Source organism: Danio rerio, chromosome 3 (genome assembly GCF_052040795.2).
Source record: "Danio rerio strain M-AB ecotype USA chromosome 3, GRCz13ab, whole genome shotgun sequence".
Taxonomy (NCBI): Eukaryota; Metazoa; Chordata; class Actinopteri; order Cypriniformes; family Danionidae; genus Danio; species Danio rerio.
In genome coordinates this window covers 50,269,889-50,295,688 of record NC_141023.1, presented here as the reverse complement: position 1 = coordinate 50,295,688, position 25,800 = coordinate 50,269,889, and the positions used below count along the sequence as shown (strand labels likewise).

The window sequence follows — 25,800 nt, the reverse complement described above, 5'->3', positions numbered from 1 at the left end:
CCGACTTTTGTGAAGAGGCTGTTTTATTCTGCTTTCAACTTCGATTTTAAAAGACGGAGTTTGATGAACTGGATGAGTCTGTCTGACTGTCTGCGAATGGCAAATGAAAATGACCCTTACGTCAAAACTCTGAGCATTATAGGAAAAAGAAAACACAATGTACAGTCGGAAGTGCAGCAGGCATTCATAACATTTTTTGATGATTTACTATACATTAAATGGCAACTAAAGAGTTAAGATGCTGTACTTGTATCCCATGAAGATGCTATGAGGATAAAGATCAAGACCTTAAGTATGGTGAGAATGAATAAATGACAGCTTCTAAAATTGTCAGAGAGGCATCCCCTTTTTACCCAGTAGGTCTAACTTGTGTTTTATTTGCTAATTTAATATATTTTTTAAAGATAAATATATATATATATATATATATATATATATATATATATATATATATATATATATATATATATATATATATATATATATACACACACACACACACACACACACACACACACACATATATATATATATATATATATATATATATATATATATATATATATATATATATATATATATATATATTAGGGATGTAATGGTATTGTAAATACCGTCATACCGCAATATTAATTTTTTTCGATATTATCGAAGTCGCATGACTCGGTAAAACTATAGGTCTTCTGAGAAAATTTGCTCAGGCGAATGAAGCGAACGGGACGTAGCTGAAACTACATTTCCCATCAGCCCAGGCGTGGCCATAATCCTTTGCGGTCTGTTGTCGCTACAGATCCAGTAATGCGGAAATGGAGTGTGCTGCTAGTAGCGGAGCTGAAAAAAAGATGGAAATGATCCAACCTATAGCGGGTGTTGTCGCCGCTCTTGTGCTGAATAGCGGTGCTGTCGCGCGCGTTCTGATCAGCTGTGTTGTGGCGCGCGTATTGTAAAGCGCCGAGGGGGGGTTGAGCGCGCATATTCAAGAGAGGTGTTGTCGCGCCTACTGAAGGGCTGGATTGGACGGAAGTTGTGTCGCGTCGCGGGGGCACTTTTGATCGTTTTGGAAGGGCATTTTCTGTCCAAGACTAAAAAGGGCATGCGCACTGCACAGGTTGAGCCCTATGTGTGCACGTGCCTGCAAGTTGGGGAATACGACTAATAACAGTCATGGGGACTGCAGAAACACAGCACACTGTTCAGATTGATGCAGACATTGACTTGTACCGCAAAGAGATCTCTATCTCACTCATGGTTTGTCTTCTCAAGTGGGGGAAAGACAATGCACAACGTTACCCCACTGCTGTCAACATGGGCCAAGTCATATCTCTCTTGTCCCAGAAACCTCAGTCCCAAATGAGAGGGTTTTTTTCTGTTGCAGGGGACATTGTAAATACCCAGAGATACCAGCTTTTACCAGATTATAGTTATATGATAATTTTCCTTTAAACCCATCTCTATCTAAGTGAGTGAGTGATTAAATGTTGAATGTGATGAGTTTTCAACAATACTAAATTGAAACTTTATTTTTTTACATGGTTTAATAATTTTTTGTTATTAAAATTGAAGTTCCTGTTTCAAAGCTTACAGATAGATGGCTAATTTGTATGTCATTGACACTTTTGGCACTTTTTTGGGGTATTTTCATAAGTTTTGTTTTTACCTGTAAATGATTCAATAAATACCGTACCGTGACATTCATACCGAGGTATTACCGAACCGTGAAATTCTGATACCGTTACATCCCTAATATATATATATATATATATATATATATATATATATATAAATATATATATATATATATATATATATATATATATATATATATATATATATATATATATATATATAAATATATATATATATATATATATATATATATATATATATATATATATATATATATAAATATATATATATATATATATATATATATATATATATATATATATATATAACATATAAAACTATACATTATTTGTATTACTTCATATTACCTATACGTCTGATAAGCTTTTTTATATTAATGGACAACGCACAGATATTGATGTTTCACAGTGTTTTTACACTATATTATTTGAATCTAACAAGCTTAGCTAACAATATTGGCAGTGTTTACATTGTTCTACTTACATTACATCTAAATCCCAAATATCAGAAATGACAACAGAATGTTCAGATTTAATTACAGTCAGTTTTAATGTTATCGATTAATGCACTTATTGACAGATTGCATTCATATCATATGGTTTTATATTTAGGTGGTATGTCTAATGTGCTTCATGTGTGGTAAAATAATTTATAATTGCATCTTGTCTTGTCTTGTCTCAATAGGTAGATTTAGAGGTTTTTTAAAAAGCAGACATGCATTTAGCTAGTTTTGACGCAAAAAAAATTACCTTGTTAAACACCAAAGAATTGTCTAAAATGGCATTTTTAAAAAAAATGTATTTTATTTACTAGCTAATAACCTTTTCATTATCTAAAAAATAAAACTTCTAAACCTAATTATAGGAGCCTGATAGAAAATGCTCGTTTACAAGAAAAGAGGTCTGATGGATTTAGAGGGTTTCTCCTTATGGATCTCCGCCCAGACATGGACTAAAGCATCTGCCAACTCCTGCACAGTCTGTGGTGCAATGTGACGTTGGTGGATGGAGCGATGTCCCAGATGTGCTCAATTGGATTCAGCTCTGGGGAACGGGCGGGCCAGTCCATAGCATCAATGACTTTGAATAAATTTAACACAGTATACATTTTTTAGCAGCATTGGAAATCATCAAAGACATCAAAGACCGACAGAACAAATATATTCATAAATATTTTAAGTTTTCTGTAGTGTTAACATTAGTGAAGAGCAGGAACGAAAGTAACAAAGCAATTTTCTCTGAGCCTTGAAAACAATATTTTCCTGTTTGAGAGGTAAGACTGAAATATAGATCGTCAAAAAAGAAGTTGAGCGCTGATGTAACTGTGATTCATCCTGTATGTCACTGATGACCTTGTGGGTATTAGGAACTAGATAAAAAGAGAACGCACGCTGCTTCTGCGTTTCATTCTCTGCAGAAACGAATGTTGATGTATGATCGTGTGACCTTCTTTGCAAAGAATAAAACTTTAAAAGACATTTTACGTAAGATTTTTTTTCCTTGACCACTGAGAGAAAATCCTTAAAGAATATTACCACAACATTACAGACACACAGTGTCATCCGTCAACTGTTTTGCAGCAAATGAAATGTCTCCAACATTATTTTTAACTGTCTGAAATGGGAATTTTTTTTTTTTTACTCTCTGATAGTCAAAACATGTTAAAAAATGCATATGTTATATATGCATTAAAAAAAAAAAAAAAAAACAGCCAGGTAAAAGTGTTTTATGTAAATTCGGACCACGAGCTCACATATATGGACTCAATAATGCCTTTACTTGACAGATTTCATTAATTTATTTTCCTTCTGCTTTGTCCCTGGTTTATCACAGCGTTATGAACCGCCACTAACTTGACAGATTTATATATTTTTAATTTTAGGTTTGTGTAATGTGTTTTATGTTTGATAAAATAACTTCTAATTGCATCTTCAGTGATTTTCAACTATTTACAATGACCTAATTAAATGAGCCTGATTAGAAATGCTCATTTACAAGAAAAGGGGTCTGATGGATTTAGAGTTTTTTTTTTTTTTAATATTTGTTTCCAAGCTATAAGAACAAACTCCTTAAGCAAACCATAACAGAGCTGACAAATATCACCCGATTTCATTAGTGTGTCCCATAATGAGGTTTGAATTTCAATTGTTAAGTGCAGAAAGTAAAGTATTATAGCAGTACTTTTTTTCTTGATACAAGTTTTGTTTCTTTTTCATGTGTCAATGATCAGTCTAGATGTTATTTAGTGCAATAACACATCCTTATGCTTACAATGTCTGAGGGTTTCAGATTAAAAGTTAAAATAGCAGGAGTTTCTGTGAAGATGAAAGTAACACTGTTATTTATGCCCCACTGCTAAAAGCCATACCTTATTTTTCACTTCTACATTTGCGTTTGCTGTGTTTCCATTCAGATGGTTTATATAAGTAATGCATAATGCTAATAAAAATAAAACAAATATTCTAAAAAATAACATTTTATATTGTTGGGTTACTTTTGAAACATTGATGGAGCTTAAATTTAAATTCTTATTTTCAAAAATAAAGGACAAAATATGTGCGAAGTCAACATAATAACAAGGTCATAGCCAAATAGATTTAAAATAAACAAGATTAAGGCAGTAAATCTAGCATATACTTGTATTTATTGTGTTACTTTTGTCCCTTTTGACTGTGTCGAAACAATGTGCAATTTGTTTAGTGAAATTATTTTGAAGTTGTTCTATATTTCTTAAAAATACCACCTGATATTGTCAGTCCACACTTATGAGTTAGTAACCACAGCAAAAATATATTAGTTTCTGTAAAAAAAAAAAAAAAAAAAAAAAAAAAAAAAAACTTTTACTAGCCGTGGTACTTTTGTCCCATACATTAAATTTTTTATTTATTTATTTATTTATTTTTATTATTATTATTATATATTTTTTGATAGCACTTTACAATTAGGTTCCATAAGTCAAGCAAGGGGAATCAGCAAGTGTTGTGCTTTAACCTCCCAGGGCTTAGTGGCCACATATGTAGACAGTACAGTTTAGCTCTTAAGTGGCTATTTTAAATACTTTGAATGTTTATATGTTTTTACTGTGGTGTAAATTCATTTTATACATCTTATATTCATTTTATATACTCATCTGTTTGAATTATAAAGGTCTGTTCTTTTATTCTTACATGAACATACTGTTTAAGTTAGACCAAGTGTGAACACTTTAACATCTGTTTATCACCAGACAAGATCTAGATAAGTACATGGTGATTTAACAAGGTACATGATCGTTTGGGAGGTAAGAAAGAAACATAGAAGACGTTTGAGCACTCATGTAACTGTGATTTATCCTGTATGTCACTGATGACCTTGTGGGTATTACAAACTCGATAAAAAGAGAATGCACTCTGTTTCTGCGTCTCACTCTCTGCAGAAACTGTTATCTTCTTGACCACTGACCAGCCTCCTTAAAAAAACTGCCACTACATTACATGAAATGTCTAAAACATAGTTTTTAACTGTCCAAAATGGGAATTGTTTAGTTTTTTACTCTCTGATAGTCAAAACACACATAAAAAAAATAATAATAATAAATAAAAATTATATGTTTTATATGCATTTAAAAAACAGTCAGGTAAAAGTGTTTTATTTAAATTTGGACTATATAATTTTTCTCTAAAAGTACATCACATCAAAAGATGATACTTAGGTTTTATTCTAATTAGGTTACAATAAGCCCAAATAGCAAAGAGAAATAAAAAAATGCATGTAAAAAAACACCTTGGGCCTTAATAAACGTTTTTAGAGATGCAGAGGCTGTGTTGGGCATTAAAATGTTTTAACACTTAGAAAGCCATTGATCATCTCACTTATTTAGTGATTCTGTCATTTTTCAAGTTAAAACTCATATTTCTCTTTGCTGCACAGCATTTGGCAGACTTTTTGTCACCTATAACATGCTAGACCCCGCTTTTAGGTCAGTGACAAGCAGATCATACGTGCATGTAAATGACTGGCATATACAATAGCTCATAGTAACATATGTTAGCTACTTATTCGCAAATAAGTTTGAGCATATTTATGCGTTAATTGATTCTCACTGGGGGCGACACAGTGGTACAATAGGTAGTGCTGTCGCCTCACAGAAGGAAGGTTGCTGGTTTGGGCTTCGGCTAGGTCTGTTGGCGTTTCTGTGTAGAGTTTGCATGTTCTCCCTGGGTTTGCGTGCGTTTCCCCTGGGTGCTTCGGTTTCCCCCACAGTCCAAAGACATGCGGTACAGGTGAATTGGATAAGCTAAATTGTCCGTAGAGGATATGTGTGTGTGTGGATGTTTCCCAGAGATTGATTGTGGTCGGAAGGGCATACGCTGAGTAAAAACGTGCTGAATAACTTGGCGGTTTATTCTGCTGTGGCAACACATAGTTTCTTTGGTTACTACTAATGTTTGAGAGAAGCGCATTACATTTAACTGACTAAAATAACAACCCCAAATCAGAAAAAATTGGTACAATAAATAAAACGCATATAAAATAAGAGAGAATAAGTGATTTCTAAATTTACTTTGACTTGTATTACACACAGACAATACAACAGTACATTATTTTAATGTGTTCCTCATGACTTTTTGTTCATATTATCAGTGTTTTTTGTTTTAAATGAAACACAATTTAAATTTGGTTCTTGCAACGTATTTCAAAAAAGGTTGTAACAGTAAAGCATTTTCCTCTTTGATATGTTGCCATTCCTTTTCACTACACTTAACAGACGTTTAGGGACTGAAGTGATGAAGTGTTTCAGGTGTAATTTTGTCCCATTCTTCCTGCAAATGGGAGACAGCACAGGGTCATTGTTGTCGGATTTTATGCTTTAAAATGTGCCACACATTCTCCATTGGAGACAGGTCGGGACTGCAGGCAGGCCAGTCAAGTACCTATATCTTCTTCCTCTGCAGCCAGGACTTTTTTGCATTGTCTTGTTGAAATATGCATGGGCGTCCCTGGAAAAAAAGGCAGCATATTGTGCTCCTAAATCTCTTTTCAGCATTAATAGTGCCATCAAACAGGTGCAAGCTACCTTTGTCAAGGGCACTGACACAACCACATATATACTGATACAAATACTGATTCATCTGACCACAGTACACTTTTGCACTGTCTGATGGTCCACCTACAATGCCTTCGAGCCCGGAGAAGTCGATAGCACTTCTGGACACTGTTAACATAGGGCTTCCTTTTGGCACATTACAATTTTCACTGATATTTGTAGATGTAACTATGCATTGTAGTACTTGACAAAGGTTTGAGTCCTGAGCCCATGTGGTGATATTGCTTATAGATGAATGACTGATAATGCTTCATGCAGTGCTGCTTTTACACACAGTAATTCCTCCAGATTCTTTGAATAGTTTAGTAATTTTCTGCACTGTTAAAGGTGAAATATCTAAATCTTTTCCTATGTGTCTTTGAGGATCATTGTTTTTAAACATTACAATGATTTTCTCGCGTATTTGTTGGCAATTCTCTGCTCATCTTTGTTCTTAAAGGACTTGACCTTTCTTGGATTCTGCTTTTGTACCAAATTATAATTACAATCGCCTGTTGACATCACCTGTTTCAAATCACATCATTTAACCAGTTTACATTTTTACAAGCCCTAAATTGCTCCTGACAAGACAATGGCTGTTACTCGATTCCAAGAAAACAGAGAACGGACTTGTGTACTTGTGGGGAGCGGTCTTGCCAGGTGTTCTCGGAAGAGTGAACTCAGGAGACCGCGAGGGCAGAGAATGCGTCCTTTGAGAAATGGGATTCTTCGTTCTTCCTGATGGTCACGTGACCTTCACGCGTTTTTAAATGGAAATTATTTAAACATTACAGCATTCATACAATGATTTATTGTTTTTCCCCTCTTCAAAATATATACTTTGCATAAAAAGATTATTAATATACTCTGCACAATATAAATAAAACAGATTTTAATACGAAGTTCAGCAAACAAACACCCTTAACGTGTTTATTCCTTTATTAAGATGTCCATGGTAATGTTTACTTTCACCGTTTTATTTAGAGAAACTCCTGAGGTAAATAAATTATATCTCTGAACTTTAATAATAAATCTAAATAAAATGCTGCGCTTCCCACCTCCAGTCGCAATGACTTCTGGGACTTCCAGAGCGAGTTCGGTGCTCAAGTCTGCATCAGTGCGTCCTCGATATCAATAACACATCTGGGAAGTTTTACACGTCCTCCGTACTTGCGGTCTTGAGTATTGGAACTGAACTTAGGCAGCTGATGATGACGTTGCACGAGAACACGAGGACGCAAGACCGCTGAAGAACGCATATTGAGAAACAGCCTTTGTGTTGCAAGTCTGAATGACACAAAAGGATGTATATTTAAAAATGAAATGAAGTAGATCAGGCAAAACATGAAATATTTTGTGGTCTTTTTGTCTGCAATGAAATACAAGTCAAATTAAACTTTAAAATCACTACTTTCTTTTTTTTTATGTGCATTTTCATACTGTCCCAACCTTTTTCTGAAACACATTGCACAGCCAATCAGAACTAATAATTCCAACCAACCATGGAATAATGTAATTGTATTTACTAATGCGAATAAACTGTGGATGATACATTGCAGCATTTATTCATCCTTGTTAACTTTAAAGATAAAGTCATACATTGTTAGTTCTTGTTAATTCAAAGAGTTAACTAGGACAACTTTGTATTTTAATAATGCATTAGTAAATGTTAAAATAGGATTAAATGCGGTTTACGTACTGTCCATTCTCAGTTCATGCTACTGAATAAAGTAATATTAATTCAAACTTACTTTTAAAGTGTCAATTTTCTTAATTTTTTTCCAAGTAGTTCTAAATGGACAGCAGATAAATAGAGTTGAGCGATGTCGACAAATTCAAGATGGATGATGGAACCGTCGTCATAGGCAGAGGTGAATTAACTTTTCATGAATAATTATTTAATTCATAACGAATTACTTATTTGTAGCCTACCGTTTCAACTACCTGACCCGCATGGTCTTTGTTTTACCCATAAAAAAATTATAAATAAATAAAGTTGCACACAAATTACCACCTGTCAATCACTTTTTCTGCGGGAGGTTGGCCGGTAGAAAAGGTGCACAAGCAACAGTATCTGAGGTTTCACTAAAATTACTGAATACAAGTGTGAAAGTGAAAGACTGAAGCATTGTACTGATGCTGTAGCGCATTACCTGGTAAATTCAAAAGACTGAAGAGTTGTTAGATATAGACAAAACTAATTAAATATCACATTTAACAACTATAGTGAGAGGCATTCCAGCAATACATACTTGAAAAACTGTCCAACATGCACTGCTCTCTTGAGCTCAGACAAGCGCATGTGTGTGGCTGTGGTCACGTGATGAGCATTTTCAGTGGACAGAGGCTAAGCTAGGTAAAACTCGGTGAGGATGTGGATCATTTTCGTTCTAAAATGCTATTTTAATACTAAAAATTAGTGTAACGGGACCTGAGTGTGTATTTTTTGCGAGTGGGTTTGCGTCGGGTGGAGGATCGGCGATGCTGGCCCAGCATCGTGTTGTCTATTGGCCATCAGCGATGGATAATGGCATCGTCTATTGGCCCAATCCAACAGAGAACTTCACCGTGACCTAATTTACTCAGACACGCACACACACAAAAAAGGCACATGATTTAATTCCAAAGAGAAAAAAAATAGTTTTAATCCTTGGAGAGACACATTTGCAATTGAACAGCCTGAAAAAAAGAAACATCAACAAGCACAGGCAGGAATTGCACTTCAAATTTTCTTAAAAAATAAAAATTAAACATGAAAAAGCAGTCTTTTTTCTTCAATATATTTCTGTCATAGAAACAATTGCAAAAACTGTACAACAAGCTTTTTACAAAGCATTTCAGGACCTCTGCTTTTTGAGAATGTTCGATTCACATTTGTACACATTCAATAGCCAGATCTGCTACATTTTCAGAAAAACTAAAAAGTCTTGAGACATTAAGACAATAGGCATTGGCTTTAGTTCGTACAAGTCCAACTTCATCCGTCTTCACTGGATCTTTTTAAAAAAGCAAGATTCATCAAATCAGGAGTCTCTGTGTGGGTTTTCACAGTCTTTCACAAGTCTGCAGACACAAACAGAGACAGACAGCTGCTCGCAGAGTCACAGTTCCTCGCGATGGGGCGGACTGTGTGCTTTCCTGGAAAGAATTCAGTCTGTGTCCAAATGACAGGGGTTGGTCCCTTGCTGCCGCGCGTCCTGGTACACCCTAAGGAAGTCCTTGTAGCGTGGAGCGCAGCTGAGCCAGGCCTCTCCGAATCGCACAGTCCCGGTGAAAAGAAACTCGCCGTCCCCTGGTTTAACCCCGCACTGCCTGGACATCTTCACAAAGCCTGTCCAGCGTTTAGCCCGGCCGCCCCCTGACACAAACACTTGAGTCTTCTGTCTATATAGGTGACTTAAGGACACTGTGACTGAGGTCTGTTCATCCTCCTCGGATACACCAAGAATTCTCCCCCGCGCCACTGCAGGAAGACAGAAAACAAAGCATGTCAGACAAACTGCTTTTAAAAATAGAATTGATAGTATTAGGTGTCTCAAAATGCACTCAAGGAATGCACAGTTGTCAAAACTTGATGTTTTTAAAACTGTACCATAACAAGAATAGGTGTTTTAGGTCAACGTTAATAAAAGAAGTGGTTTTCATCCACTTTAAAATGTTGACTTCTCCATTTAGAATATTTTAGAACCTAAGTCTCAAACTTGATTCCTGGAGGGCCACAACTCTGCACATTTTTGCTGATCCAACTAATCATTCCTGCGACCCACCAGGAATTGGGTTTGAGACCATTTGCCCTAGAATGATATAAAATGGGGCTGCATGATATTGGAAAAATCTGATGTTGCGATACTGTTTTTTTTTTGCTGCAATATTTATTGTGATATGAATATCATTTCACCAGATGATTTGAACAGCTCTATTTGGAAAGATTTCATTCTTTTAGATCAACTGGGATGATTAAGTCTTTTTCTAGATATAATTAATTACAAGCAAAAATAAACAAATCAATAATGCTTTATGGTTTTCCTGGGAGTCTAACAGCATTTATGTGCAGAAATTGAACAAATCAAATGTAAAATAACATGGTCATCATTGTATAAATAATACAAAATAAATACAATTTAAAAAATATCTTCATCTTTTAATCTTTAATAAATAATCTAATCCTGTGATGTGGCTGTTAAAAATACAAACATTGTGACATCAATGCTCAAATTATATACAGTTCAGCCCTAATATGAAACCAGTTCTAAAAGACAGTCGTGATTAATTAATGATTCCAATATACAGTTGAAGTCAAAATTATTAGCCCCTCTTTGATTTTTGTTTAATCTTTTTTAATATTTCCCAATTTATGTTAAACAGGGCAAGGAAATGTTCACAGCATGTCTGATAGTATTTTTTTTTTCTTCTGGAGAAAGTCATTTGTTTTATTTTGGCTAGAATAAAAGCAGTTTTTCATTGTTAAAACACCATTTCAAGGACAAAATGATTGGCCTCTATAAGCAATTTTTTTTGACTGAGTTAAGCCTTTAAATGTCCCTTTACCTTAAAACAAGCCAAATAGTTTGCCAGTGGGGTGGGTAAAAGTTTTTGGTTTGAAATATGTGTATTCTACTTTATCCTCTAGCAGATAATGTAACATGTTTTAGGGCAAAACGCAATTTATTTTATTTTTGAATGATCATTTCTGAAAATGTTTCTGATATGTCTACAAAATGCTTCTAGATTTAAGATAGACTATATTATTTGGACTACATTAGGACTAAAATGACACAACAAGAAAATGTTTAAGTTAAGACACATTCTTTGTTTAGGAAAAAAAAAGACAATTGAATGCATCAATCACCAAGTTTGCGATCTGACAAAAAAAAATGAATATATAAGGATGGATGGATGGATGGACAGATGATGATAGATAGATAGATAGATAGATAGATAGATAGATAGATAGATAGATAGATAGATAGATAGATAGATAGATAGATAGATAGATAGATAGATAGATAGATAGATAGATAGATAGATAGATAGATAGATAGATAGATAGATAGATATAATATATGGAATGATATGACGATAGATATAATGATAGAACAAGAGATAGATAGAATGTTAGATTGAATGATAGAAAAAGATATCAATAAAATGACAGAATGGTAGAACAAGAGATATAATAAGAGATAGATAGAATGATAGAATAACAGATAGAAAGAGATAGAAAGAACAATGAAACAAGCTAGGATGATAGAACGAGAGCTAGAAGGATAGAGAAAGACAGAATGAGAGATGGGTAGAACGAGAGATTGAAAGAATAATAGACAGAATAAGAGCAAGATAAAACAACAGACAGACAGATAGAGAACTGAAAAGACTAATAAAGTAAGACGCTGACATTAGGAAACAATATTTACTAGGCCAACATATTTGTCTGTAATATTACTTAGAACTAAAAATAATACAAAAAATACAAACTATTTGTAGGAACTAAAGGGATTATTAAGTGAAATTTAAAATTCAAACAGTGCCAATTGGGAAAGATTCCTTAGGATTGCTTTCAAAATAACCAATAAGGATTCAGATTTCTAAATGGCCATTATAAAACGCATTCAATATTTCCCAAAAGACCTAGCTTACCAAAGTCACTGGTGCAGACGGCCAGCAGGACCTCTGCGTCTGTACACGGTTGGCAGGGAGCTGTAAAGAGATGCAAAAAAGAAATCAGACCAAACACACCCACAGCTTAATGGTTTGTGCAGCAGAACAAGACAGATCCATCACATGTGCCTAATCTAGCATGTTATTTTTAGAAATTGTTTTAACAAACCAACACACAGATCCATCTGCACCCGCCACGTGCTCCCAATACACATCGGACCTTCAAAAAGCGTAATTAATTTCTGCTGCAGATTTATCGAGCATGCAGAAGCCGACTTTATCGTCACGGCTTGTCGGCTTCTAACCAAACAGAGATGTGGGGCGACCTACGAGAAATGGTCCCTCATTAAAAAAAAAAAAAAAAAAAAAAAACATCTGTAAAAGGTTGTGTTGGTGAAGAGGAGGAAAACATCTCAACCCTTCCCCCCTCTAGAAAAACACACACTGAGTCTTCACACCCCAACGCAAATGAGATCCAGCTGAGGAGACCGAAGCAAAGATCAGCCACTGCAAGGACTACTAACTCTGAGTGAAACAAAACATCCAAAAGGAGCCTACGCTGCACAGCACTTCCACCTGTGCCAACAACCTAGAGTGACTCCAACACTTTGTAGTATTTTACAACCCATGGCGACACATGACAAGAGACAAACACTGCCTTGCTTTCTGGTCACTGCAGATTCCCTGTGACCGTTTCAAGGCAATCAGCATAACCTAAACACAGGCAGAACCGTGTCAGCTTTGATCAGTGGGTTTTTCTCTGTCCAAATAAATCAGGCTCTTGAGTCATTACAGCCCCCACGTGCAGATATAACCCAGCATGTTTATCTGGAGGGTCTCAAATCCTCAGCCTTGCAGCGAGTAAACGACTGGTTGATTCAGGTGCCTAGTTAGTGGGTTTATGGGTGTTTTATGGTTGTATGAGACTTTAAGTCATATAGGATGCTATACACACTTACCGGCCAAATGTTTAGGTGTCTCTTAGAGCACATTCAGACTTGCAGTTTGTTTCCCAGAGTTATTTTAGTCTGGACTAAAACAGCACTGATATATTTAGTCCTGTCTTGGTCATTAAGACCCAATCTCACAGATAAACAAATATCTGCTGCAAGAAGAAGCGTTTCTGATGCTTATATTAAACTGTGATGGGCAAAATTTCAACTATGATAAGACAAAATGGGAATGCTCAAGCATTCGGTCCCATTTATAGTCACATTTTGAGGCATCATATACTGTTTTTTGCTTGTTTGAATGTTTTCAGCCCATGCCGTCAGGTTCATTTGGCATCATCTGAGCCATTTATGCCATGTACACATCCACAAAAAGATGGGGCTTGTCATACAGATCACAGAGAACACCTAAGTACTAACCTGAATTCTTCCCCAAATCTAACCAATAGTGTTTCCAAAAGCAAATGTAAAGGGGAAAAATGCACATGCGATTATGTAGTTTACCTTGACTTTACATTATTCTTTTTTCTTTTGTGGAACAATGCTTCACTAACTCAAACCTGAGAATTCGGTGTCAGGTTTAAGTATAAAAGGAACTACTGAGCAAACTCGCCACGCCATAAGAATGTTCCACATGGAGAAAGATAGGTGAGGTAAGCTTATTGGATTTAAATCATACTGCACATACATAATAGTTTATTTGTCGCTAATACAGTATGTCCCAGTAAATATCATTGGTGTGAAAAGGAACAAATGCTGTTGTCACACTACCCTGTGGTAGAACTGCACGATAATGGAGTAAAAAAAAAAAAAAAAAAAAAAAAAAAAAAAACTAGCATTGTGTTTTTATTTTTTTTATTTTGCAATATAAATTGCAATATGAATGCGATTTCACCAAATAAATTGAATCTCTCTATTTGGAAAGAATTTACAATGTTAGATCGGTTGGGATGATTCTGCGGGGAGAGTGCATCTCTATAAAATCTAATAAACAATTTATAAACTTTTTGGGGTCCACACATTTTCGTTGTGGCTTGTGCATTTTCACACATACCAATCTATAAATACATTCAAGAAAAAATTACAATTGAAAAAATGTTTTATCATTTTCCAAGTCTAACAGTATTCAAGTACAGTAACTGAATGAATCAATAAAAAAATCCTGTGATTTTAAATTGCAAATGGTACAATTTGTTAGGCCTGAATGCTTTTAAGGTCATTATACATTGATAGGTCTTTTAAAATGCTTTTAATGTCATTATACATCGATTATACATTTTGATGCCATTGATGACCATGCAAATGATGAATTCATTTGAGTCATTCAGACTCAACATTAAGTATGCTCGCAATGTGACTATAGCTATGATCACATTGTGATATCGATGTTGAAACAATATATTGTGCAACCCAACACTGTACTGCTCATTTTACCTAGAAAATTATGTTTAAAATTATGTTTTTGCAGATTAAGCTATATATTCAACAAAGCAGTGTTGGTTTAATTTTCCTTTGATATGTACTGGAGATCATAAAGAAGTTTATACAAAACAGTTTAAGTCAGAATTATTAGCCCCCTTTGATTTTTTTTCTTTTTTAAATATTTCCCAAATGATGTTGAACTGATCAAAGACATTTTCACAGTATGTTTGATAATATTTTCTCTTCGGGAGAAAGTCTTATTTGTTTTATTTCGAGTAGAATAAAAGCAGTTAAAATTTTTTAAAAACTATTTTTAATTCAAAATTATAGCATTTAAGCTATTTTATTCCGATAGTCTATATACATACATTTATTTATTTATTTTTTTCCCCACAAGCAGTCTCAGTCCTCTTGTTTGGTCTACACCAAGATTTAGATACAACGGTCTTTAATGCAGCCAAGAACAATGAACACACTTCACACTACACATATACATGATACGTTACATATTTAGCCACCTTTCACGCCAAAAAAAAATTCAATGAAGAAAAACGTATAGCAAACATGTATGGAAATTAAGGTTGTGGTACCTTTGTAAGTACATACTCATTTACCATAATTTTAGATGTCGCCAGAGATTATCCCATTTTCTATGTAGTTCTCCCTCATTGTTCAATCTCTCCAGTATACACTCATACAACGCAATTTCGATAATCCCATAAATCCACTCTTTCACTTCTGGCATTCTGAGATACTTCAAATTAAGTAGTATCATCCTTGCAGCTGTAATGCATCCAATCTTGAGAAGAATAAAGGATTTTTTACCTATATTAGGTAACAATCTTCAATGTTCATTAAAATAAACCACACTAACAGGTCTCGTTTCTGCCAAATTTGAATAATAAACTTCGATGTTTTCTGCCACTTTATTTTCCACAGTTTAAAAAAATCAATGTTTTCCATATGAATACAGCTATTGGTTATCTTGATAGGCCAACATGTCTTTTATGCATCCTTCACAACTGATTCTGAAATGACCTTTTTTTTCCCATTTTAAAACAGTTACTTGATGCGATTCAAAGCTTATAGCGTCAGTTAACTGGTCTTCATTCTTACATGAACCTTCAAAAATCATTCTAATTTAAATGTTCAAGAAATGCTCATTATCACAGTTGAAAACAGAAAACAGTTGTCCCGCAAAATAGTTTTCTCCAGGATTATTTTAATAGAAAGTAACAACAACAAACTAAATCAAGGTCTATCCGTGAAACTACCCATTTATCTTCAATGCAAAAATGAAAAGGTAAAGAAAACTATAAATCAAGCCTCAAAGCTGGTTTATGCTGTAGTATAGGCTAAATGATTGCTATAACTTGAACAGTTTAATTTAGATGCTTAACAAGTGTACAGTGGGCTGTAATCGCACAAGTGGGTGAAATAACTGATCTTCTGAACCTGACCCTTCACCTATGATTGGAGTTGTGGAAACTGTGGGCGAGGAGAGCGGACCAGAGGTCAGCCACTGTTGCAACACAAGGAGCGTCGCACCAACAACGGGGGCAGAGATCATTCGGGAACAGTCTTCGCAACAGCTGGCAAATGACAAAACTTCAAAGTGACATATTAGAGAATGCTACAGTTTTCTTATGAAGCCAGGTTTGCATCATAAAAGCTAAAGCTTAGCTTTGAGCACAGATGGGTTTTTCAAAACGTTTTGCGGCGGCTCGCATGCTGAACTTGAAACAAAACCGCAGGAACGACTTGGCATCTGAGTCAGCAGCCCTCGCCGCCCCCAGATTAATGCAACGCTGCTGGGATCACAACCACTTCACACACTGGCAGGCTGAAAAAGGGGGGAAGACAGTGTCCCTGCTACATCTGGTCCCTCTGCATTCCGCGCTAATGGAGAAAAGATTCATAGGCCACTTCATACGCCTGCATCCCAACCACTTCAGAGTGGCAGAACGAGAAGTAATAGAGGAAAAAGTGAGGGAGGGGAATCTGGAGAGACAGGGGAAAAAAGAGGAAGGGAGTAGGGTGAAGTAAAAAAAAAAAAAAAAAAAAATAGACGGAGATAATATGTCTTCCCAACAGCTGGTCTCAGACACATTCCAGAGTGATGGAAAGCAACTCAATTCCAGCACAGCAGGTCAAAATTCTCGAGGTGAGCACACGCACGCACACGCACGCACATGCACACACGCACACACACACACACACACACACACAGTTTGGAAAAAGGAAAACAGGTCACTTTACAGATCTGCCTGCTCAGAGCACTGAATCCACAAACGCTCTCTGGAGTACACGGACATCACATCAAACCATGCGTCAGAGCCAACAAACGTTATTCTGTTACTCTGTAAAAAATCTGACTAAACGCTATACATCAGAGCCAGATTTACATTTCAGCTATGAACGCATAACTCCCCGAGGGGGGAAACTGTGAACAATTCTTTTGCTCAGTTTTGGGGAGAGGAAAAACAGACTTGTTATTTGATGTATCTACATTGCTTTAGGCCATTCGGTTATTAGATTTGAGCAGGTGCGCTGCTTGAAATTTAATTTCTCCTTAATTCCATTCCCAGAGTAAAGCAACGGTTCACTCGTGACGACCCAGCATGAGGCCTAGGCCACACGTCCTGAAAAACAGTTGGTATTTATCAAGGTTCAAGCCAGAATCACTTTCCAGTGCAAATATGAGCAGAGATCCACCATCTCTGGCTCACAGAGGGGTGGACGTTTCCTGAGGTAAAGATATCATCTGTTGCTGGGCATGAAAACATTGGCTAAAGATTGCATGCTTTTCAAAATAAACAGCCCTCAGTGCTGCATGCATTATTAAATGTGCACCCAAAAACCATGCAGTCAAGAAAATGTTTTTTTTTTCTTTCCAAAAGAAGCAATTCTTGCTGACATTCAATAACAAACAGATCTATCTATCTATCTATCTATCTATCTATCTATCTATCTATCTATCTATCTATCTATCTATCTATCTATCTATCTATCTATCTATCTATCTATCTATCTATCTATCTATCTATCGCACTGTTTTTTGCTTTTAAAATATAAAGTTTAGGAGTTTTTTGTACATGAGAAGCAAGCAACTGTTGTTATGATTGAATCATTAAACTACAGTATCAAATCAAACACAAACTATTTAATTTAGAAATGAAACATGGCAGATTTTCTCTGGAACTTTGTTCCAATTGTTACAGGAAAATGTTGCATTTTTGATACATCAAAAATATAAAAAAATAGAATAAAACAGATTTGATATTCAAGAGTTCACAATTGCTAGACATTATTAGGAGGTTTGGCATGCTGTCCCAGAAGAGAACCCTGAGCTCGGAGATAATTGGGCCCAGGGCTCCCGCCTGGTTAGTTAGCATATAAGGGAGTCAGAGATCAGGTAGGTCTCGAGAGCTCACCCTGAAAAAGGAGGAAAAGTTGGAGATGGGGTGGAAGAGGGGATTTTTCCAAATTGAAGATAAGGTAGTATGGTGAAATCTGTCTATTTATAGTCTATCTATAGGCTTGAATTGATCTGATCGGATTATTGCCGATTACGAATGAGAGACCAGCTATGATCAATTGCATCATGTACTCCTCTCAAAATTAGTTTGTAAAATTTCATTAAGAAACCAAATATTAAAATCATTGATATCCCTAACTGTACATTAACATTTTTAGTTCAATTGAATTTTTATTTAGTTAAAATTTTACCTAAACTGCACTTTTTTTCTAATGTTTTCAATATTTTATACATACATACACATACACGCGCACACACACTAAACTCCAATATAATAAACTATTTATCTTTTAGTAAATCCATCACATGAAAGAAAACCAGGCTTGTCAGGCGAGTCTTCAAAGATCAAGAGGACATCTTACCAGATAATGACTGTGGATCTGCTCCTGGTCTGTGGTTGACCAGCTCATACTGGAAGGCTGTGATTTTTCGGCTGATGTCCCTTTGAGGCACAGCTTCGATGAAGAGCGCCCCATCATGGATGTTGAAGCAGTGCACTTTCCCCTCGGCCTGATCCCCTTCGCTGAGGAGCAGTCGCAATTTTCCCAGTCTGTCAAGGTAGATGTGGGTCCCGCTGGACTCCTTGGAGGGTTTGATGCAGACGGAGAGAAGAGACGCTGCAGGGGACAGCGTGTTTGGCCGCAAGTTGACGATGATTGCGCCAGTGGGGTACAGCCACTCCAGGAACCCCTGGGCGCAGCGGAGATACACCTGCTCCACATCCCGAGTGTGTCCCTCATGGGTCAGTCCACTGCAAGAAGATGGAGACAAGACAAGAGGTATGAGGTCCAGGCATGGGATGATAAGTGGTTTCAAGGTTGACCGTGGTTTGGAAACAAAGGTTTTAAATCTGCAAAAATCCCACAGTTCCGATGGTATATGCAAGTTTTTTAATGTGCTTTTACAACTATTTTATTTAGTTTATTCAGGCATCTTCAGCAGCAAAGGACCCTAACACATCAAAAGCTACCAATCAGCTAATAAAATTGCACAAATAAATCTGTGTTTTTGAAACTAATGTAGATAGCAGAAGACAATGAGTTTTTTTAATTATTAAGCCTGACATATTTACAGTTTTTAAATGTTTCTTAAAATAAAATATATTGTGTTAAATGAAAAAAAAAAGGTTTCTCTTTCTAGCCAGACATTTAAAAAACATATTTTAGAGCCATAATCACAATTCCCTGATAATTTTATCCATAGTTATCATACTGTCAGAAACTTGTACTGGCCCATGCCTTGGTCTGCTACAAAACTGACAGTATTTTACATGGCGGAGTCCTAAACTAAACCTCTCAAGGGACTGAACTGAAACACTTCACATAAAACACATTGAAGACTCAAATTCACTCGAAAACATTAGCATTTAGCTAATAATATCCTAATAATTGTCTTAAACATTTCTAATAAGCATACAACTACACTACATACAAGCATTGTACAGTATATTTTAGACAGGCTGTACTTTTTATCAGTGAGATGATGGGCAAGATAATTCCAATATAAAAGACAGACTAGAACATTCATTAAATCAGCACTAACAAGCACTTATTTTGCACAATATATCCTCTTAAATTTTCACAAACAAATGTATTTTAGACTTTGAAACAAATGCAGAGCTGCAAATTATTTTGAGAAGCATATTTACTAATTGTCTGCGAAATTGTGTGGGGGAAATTCAGGAATAAACAAAAAATATCTGGGGGACAAAATAAACTATAAATCATGACAAAATGTACATTTCAGACAGCATTGTGTTCAAAATTAAATAGATTTTTTAAAGTTAGCACAGAATAAAGTCTTGTGAACAATTTATCTTATATTATAAGCATATTCCATTTTTATTAACATTTTTTTAAGTCATTCGTTTTTTAATCCATGTAAAATTGTGGTTTAAAACTCCTGCTTCCATAGTTGAGAGCAACACCCATACCTCAAAGTCCAACACTAATAAATGATAAATACTGCCAACTTCTGCCTCATATTGATCATCTGTTAAACTCTGACATAAAACACAGCATGGAGGAAAAAGTTTAGTTCTGTTTCATTGCAGCTTGAATCAAAATGAAGCAAACAATAAAAGTCCAGCACTTAAGTGATCTGATAAATCAAGCAATGTCAATTTTACATGAAACACAGTAAATATGACAAAAATTATGACATTCTTAGTTCAAGCTTACATGACAAGTCTGTACTAAAATAGTTTCATAAGGGTTTGCCTTTATTTGAAAGGTTCTGAATACAGAAGACACTGAGTGAAGCATCCACGTTTACGAAGATCAATGAAAATGCCTCAAAACAGTGCATTATGAATTAAAGGCCAGTAGTTGGCAATGCCACATTTTAAAGAAACCAAGTTTGCACAATATATCTGACTATATCGATATCTGCCCATAAATTATATTTTTAATGTTATCATTATTAGTCTTTTAGCAAAATTAGGCCAATATCTTTAAACTGATAAATGTATTATTTCTGTTGGTTGAACAATTTCACAAGCTTTCTAGCTGACAAAAAAATTAAATAAATATGTTTATTGGCTAATATAATGGCTATCTGCCTCCAAACATAAGTTATCGGTCAAAAATTCCATATTGGTGGGTCACTAAAAGAAACCCTTGTACACACACAGACTGAACACTTATTCATCTCACATTTTAGTTGAGAAATCTGTTAAAAATCAGAAAAGCTGAGGAATAATGTGTAAAAACAAAACAAAAAAAATATCAGTCTACGACTGGTAAAAAGATCCATTTTATTTGATTAGACTCTTTTTAGTGCCAGATGAAATATGTAATCCAAGATTCTACTTTGTCCTCCATTCTGGAGGAATTCTGTTCACTGAGTTCAATCATTCTAAATCTGGCTTATCCATGACCCTTCCAAAGTGAGCAAAACTACTCTCTGGAAACAATCACCTTAACATTGATGCCTTAAAATTCTGAAAAGGAAATGATAAGCAGATCTCTGGGTTTAGAAATAAAGCAGTAGGGCTACGCAATATATCAGCATTATTAAACTATTGCAAATGTGCATATTGCAATACACATATATCACAATGGTTTAGAAAAAAATGAGTAAATTAATACAAAAGTATCTTAGAGTGCCTGCATAAAGCACCTCTGAATTGTAGTACATCTAAAAGTGCATCTCTGAAAGCAAGTAAAGTGGACATGCTGTTTTATTTTGCCCGAAATGTGTAATGATTTTATATATGCTAAAATACGACAAAGCAATCAAGCCATGGATTGCGAGAAATAAAGCAGCAATAGCAGCACCACTTAATGTTTGTGTTTTCCTGACTGTTTTTATTTAAGCTAATAAAACTTTACCACTGGAGCAAAGGGGTGGTGATTTGTTTTAGTTTTGTTTACTACGGTTAATGTCTGCTTGTTTCATGGCTGTTCACTTTCAGCAGTTTAACCTAAAAGAGAATGAAACATTGGGGTGTCCATGATAGAAGTCTTCTCACCAAGTTTTCAGAACAACAAATAATATCATGACTTCTAGTTGATTATTTGGTTTTTAAAGTGGCTAATAGGAAGAGCAACGGCCTCTTCATTACGCTTATTTTACCAAAATAAAATATGATCATGCCTTGATTTTTAATTTTTACATTAGGACAAAAGGTCTAACTTTGCGTAAAAGTCTTATCACTTAACAGAAATATTATACAGTATAAAGTCATAGTGCTATGGAAAAAGAATTAATATTGTGTATGACTCCCATGATCTTGGAGGACTGCATCCATACATCTCTGCCATTCCAAATGACTTTATTAATATGTTATTTAAGTCATTGCAAAGAAAGTGTTCCAGAAGGAATCCCAGAGTTCATCAAGGTTTTTTGGATTCATCTTCAATGCCTTCTTCATCTTACTCCTGACATGTTTAATAATGTTTATGGCCGGTGACTGGCCTGGCCAATACTGGAGCACCTTGACCTACTTAGCTTTCAGGAACTTTGATGTGGAGGCTGAAGTATGAGAAGAAGCGCTATCCTGCTGATCCTTTGCCCTCTCCTGTGGTTTGTAATGAAATGCACAAATGTCTTGATACCTCAGGCTGTTGATGTGGACATTCACTCTGCAGATCTCTCGCATGCCCTCAAACTGAATGTAACCCCAAACTATGATTTTTCCTTCACCAAACTTGACTGATTTCTTTGAGAATCTTGGGTCAATGCAGGTTCCAGTAGGACTTCTGCAGTATTTCTGATGATTGGGATGCAGTTCAACAGCTGGTTCATCTGAAAAATGATCAACTTTTCCAAATGATCAACTAGAAGTCAAGTTATTATTTGTTGCTCTTACAACTGGGATTGACGACAAGACTTCTGTCAGGTAGTGTATTCTGTTACATAATCCTATCACATATAACATTTAGCATGCTAATACATATTGCATTTTTCTTTAACATTGCACAGCCTTACAAATCAGCCATCAAACACAATTCTAATATTAAACTGCTCAAATTTATTTACTTTTTTTGGAAGGAAAACCAGAAGTTGACTTATTTCAGTTTGCTGAAGTGCTTCCAACTGAAACGGAATATTAAGTGGGGTGGAGCTTTCTTTTTGCACATCATTCCCTCATGGCAAACTAACAAAAAGGGGTGTGGTTAAGAAAATCATAGCTGCAATGTCAAAAGAGAAGGACCGCCACTTCAAATGTGGAAGCAAATGGTCAGACTTTGATTCAAAATTACCAAAACAAAAACATATTTCAAGGTTTTCAACTTGCACAGATTAATTATTCTCTTTAAAAATAACAATTTGTGCTAGCAACATAGACATTACACATTTTGATTTCACACTGTCTTTAAACACATCAACCCATATTGGTTAGTAGCAAAATTACGGCATCCCACACTCGCACCTAAATAACGTCGGTTGGATCTTTTGTAGGGCTTTACTTCAGTGGTCTTTTATTCTGTGAATCACAGCAAAGGAAACTTCAAACATTAGGGCGATTGTTGTGAACAGTCTGCATCAGACTCGAGTCCAAAAACTGAAGCTCATAGGAAAGAAAGGCTTTTCTCAGAGCAGGAAGAATGAAGTTAATGTCTTTTCAAACAAGGTGTTAAGACCCACGCGCAAGGCTTGCTGCATGACCCGTCACGTGCAGGCATGTGCGCACACACATACACATTAACCGTCTCTCATTTTCCCCCTTCTCTCTCATTTCCAAGGTTTTGGCAAGCTCCAGCCACTGGCATTTTGCCGTGGGCAGGATTTTTGAAACTTAAGTCAATGGTTCCTTGGACACACAGGCCTCTCTGCAGAGACAGTAGCCGAACCCGGAGCATGCAAGTGCAAATGCAGGTCACGCAGCGAACCTCCCCTCGCCTTTCAACTCCTCAAAAAGACGAGGAGCTGCATGTCCGGGCAGCAGTCCTGCCGCTGTCCACCGGCCACACAAAAGGCTCTCTCCACTACTTTTTTAGACATCATCTGCGGTTTCCGCGCCTCAAGTCTGCGGCCCGCTGTCAGTTAGGCAGAAAATGAGCCATCTGCTTCTCAACCCTCCAGCGGTTCTTCAATTAGAGATAAATTAAGGCCTGCTGCAAAAGCAGGGTCCAGATTCAACTCTTCCAAAATGAATGAGGAGGTGAGGAGCAAAACTCCTGTGGAGCCTGGGGTGACACATGTGCAGAGCAGACCCGCAAGCTGCCGTGCCCTCGTTCATAACGGCTCCTCTTTAATTAAGAGCATTTGAAATCCCGCTCGGCCGTAATGAGAGGCTGAACTCAGACCTGGCAAATCAACACCAGATTATGGCTGAACAGTCACTGTATTATTACTGTAAAAAGACTTCACAGAAACCCCAAATGTGTCATGTTTGAGGAATTTTCGATGATGGAATTGAGCCACTGCTGAGGAATAATACCAATGAAGAAATGTGGTGGGGAAATCAGTAGCTTAATATCTTTCAGAACTTTAAGCATGAAGGATGTGGAAGCCATCTTGACCTAATAGGACTCCATACAAAAAAAGCTGCTAGAATTTGTTTTGTTTTTCCATTTATGATGCAGTGCCTGAGTGTGTAGGCAATGGCTCATTCATTTAGTTAAACTGTACTGTATAAAACCAACCCCCCCAAAAAGTAGTATGGTTTGCATATTATATGCGAGTCGTTAACTTGGGTTAGGACAAACCAGTGAGTAAAAATGAAATCACTGCTTCAGACAGCTTCTGAATTCAGGTTAAGCCAGATATGTACAACACAAGATGTTGTATTTTTGTTTTCCAGCACAGTTATCTTACCATCTTTTTTTATTAGGTCAAATATTTGAACATTTCAATATATATTAGCACACATTTAATTGAGAAGCAAAAACAACATAATATTACACCTTCCTTTAGTGACTAAAATACAAGCAAAAAACAAACTAAACTAAAAGTTGTTAGAAAAACTGCTTAGTTCTTTCTTTAAAATATGATGGATTTCCATATCATTCAAGTATAAAATCACTAATAGATTAGTTTTCTAGTGTAAATGAGTATGCTACATAAAATTAAGCTAAATAGAAAGACAAATAAAGAAGATAGTAAATACAAGCTCAACAATATCACTTTACCAAAAAAAAAAAAAAAACTGGCCCTAATACTAAAAGTAGCTAAATATTCCACACCTTAATGCTAAAAATGGTGTTCATAGACTAATAATAATATTAATATATTATTATTATTAATAATAATAATAATAATAATAATAGCATAATATTCATTATCTCTCTTTCTATTCGCTCATTGAATAGTTCAAGGAGTTAAATCTCTATCTTCTTTTTACTAAATGAAACTGCATTTTACTCTAAATGGGTAAAAAAGGATTAATATAGATGTTTAAAGAGCGTCTCACCTGCCCCTCCAGCTGCACTGATCACTTGAGTACTGGGAGCGCGCAATCCGACACAGAAGCACAACCGACAGCAAATACGCCAAGAACGGCGAGAGCATGTTTGTCCGACCGCGGTCTCCTTCTCCCCAAGCGAGATACTATACAACTCTGCGGTGCAGGTGTGAAAGCAAAAGGTCCAGCATCGGTATGTTCTCTACATCGTGTTTTTCTTTAGTATCGCTTCGCTTTCTAGCCCGTTATTTACTCGAAAAGCGCTTCTAAAGCCGAAAGTCCGAGAAGCGCGCTCGTTCGCTCAGTCCATGTCGCGCACACTGAGCAGCAGTGAAGAGCTGAGGAATCCGAGCGCAGAGCCGCTCGCTCAACTTTGAAGATCGCGCACGCGCACTCAACGCCTGTAAATTACTCGAGAGGAGGCGAGTTTCTTTAGCGGTTCTCTGAGCTCGGATTCCTCTGCGCATCATCGCCAGCTGACCGACGCAGGACGCATGCGCATGAGTTCATGTTGAAATATTAACAACTGTCCTCACCCTCACCCAAGTGGTTTAAAAACTTTATGGAATTCTTTATTGTGTTGAACACAAAAGATGTTTTGAAGAAAGCTCAAAACATATAAATATTCAAATTTTATTTGTTAACAAAGGTTAATGATGCAATTTTAGTCC

At 36.0% G+C, this 25,800-nt stretch overlaps 1 protein-coding gene and 1 long non-coding RNA gene across 2 annotated transcripts in view; both read right to left on the bottom strand.

Annotated features, from left to right (window-relative positions):
• LOC147846022 (uncharacterized) overlaps positions 1 to 25,800 on the bottom strand; it is an 885,319-nt gene that overhangs the window by 55,426 nt on the left and 804,093 nt on the right. The window lies entirely within an intron of this gene.
• metrnla (meteorin like, glial cell differentiation regulator a) lies at positions 9,327 to 25,461 on the bottom strand. Its single transcript, NM_212985.1, is given in 4 exon segments — positions 9,327 to 10,174; positions 12,349 to 12,408; positions 18,642 to 19,030; positions 25,139 to 25,461. Coding segments are annotated over 4 exon segments (861 nt in total). The 5' UTR covers positions 25,237 to 25,461; the 3' UTR covers positions 9,327 to 9,860.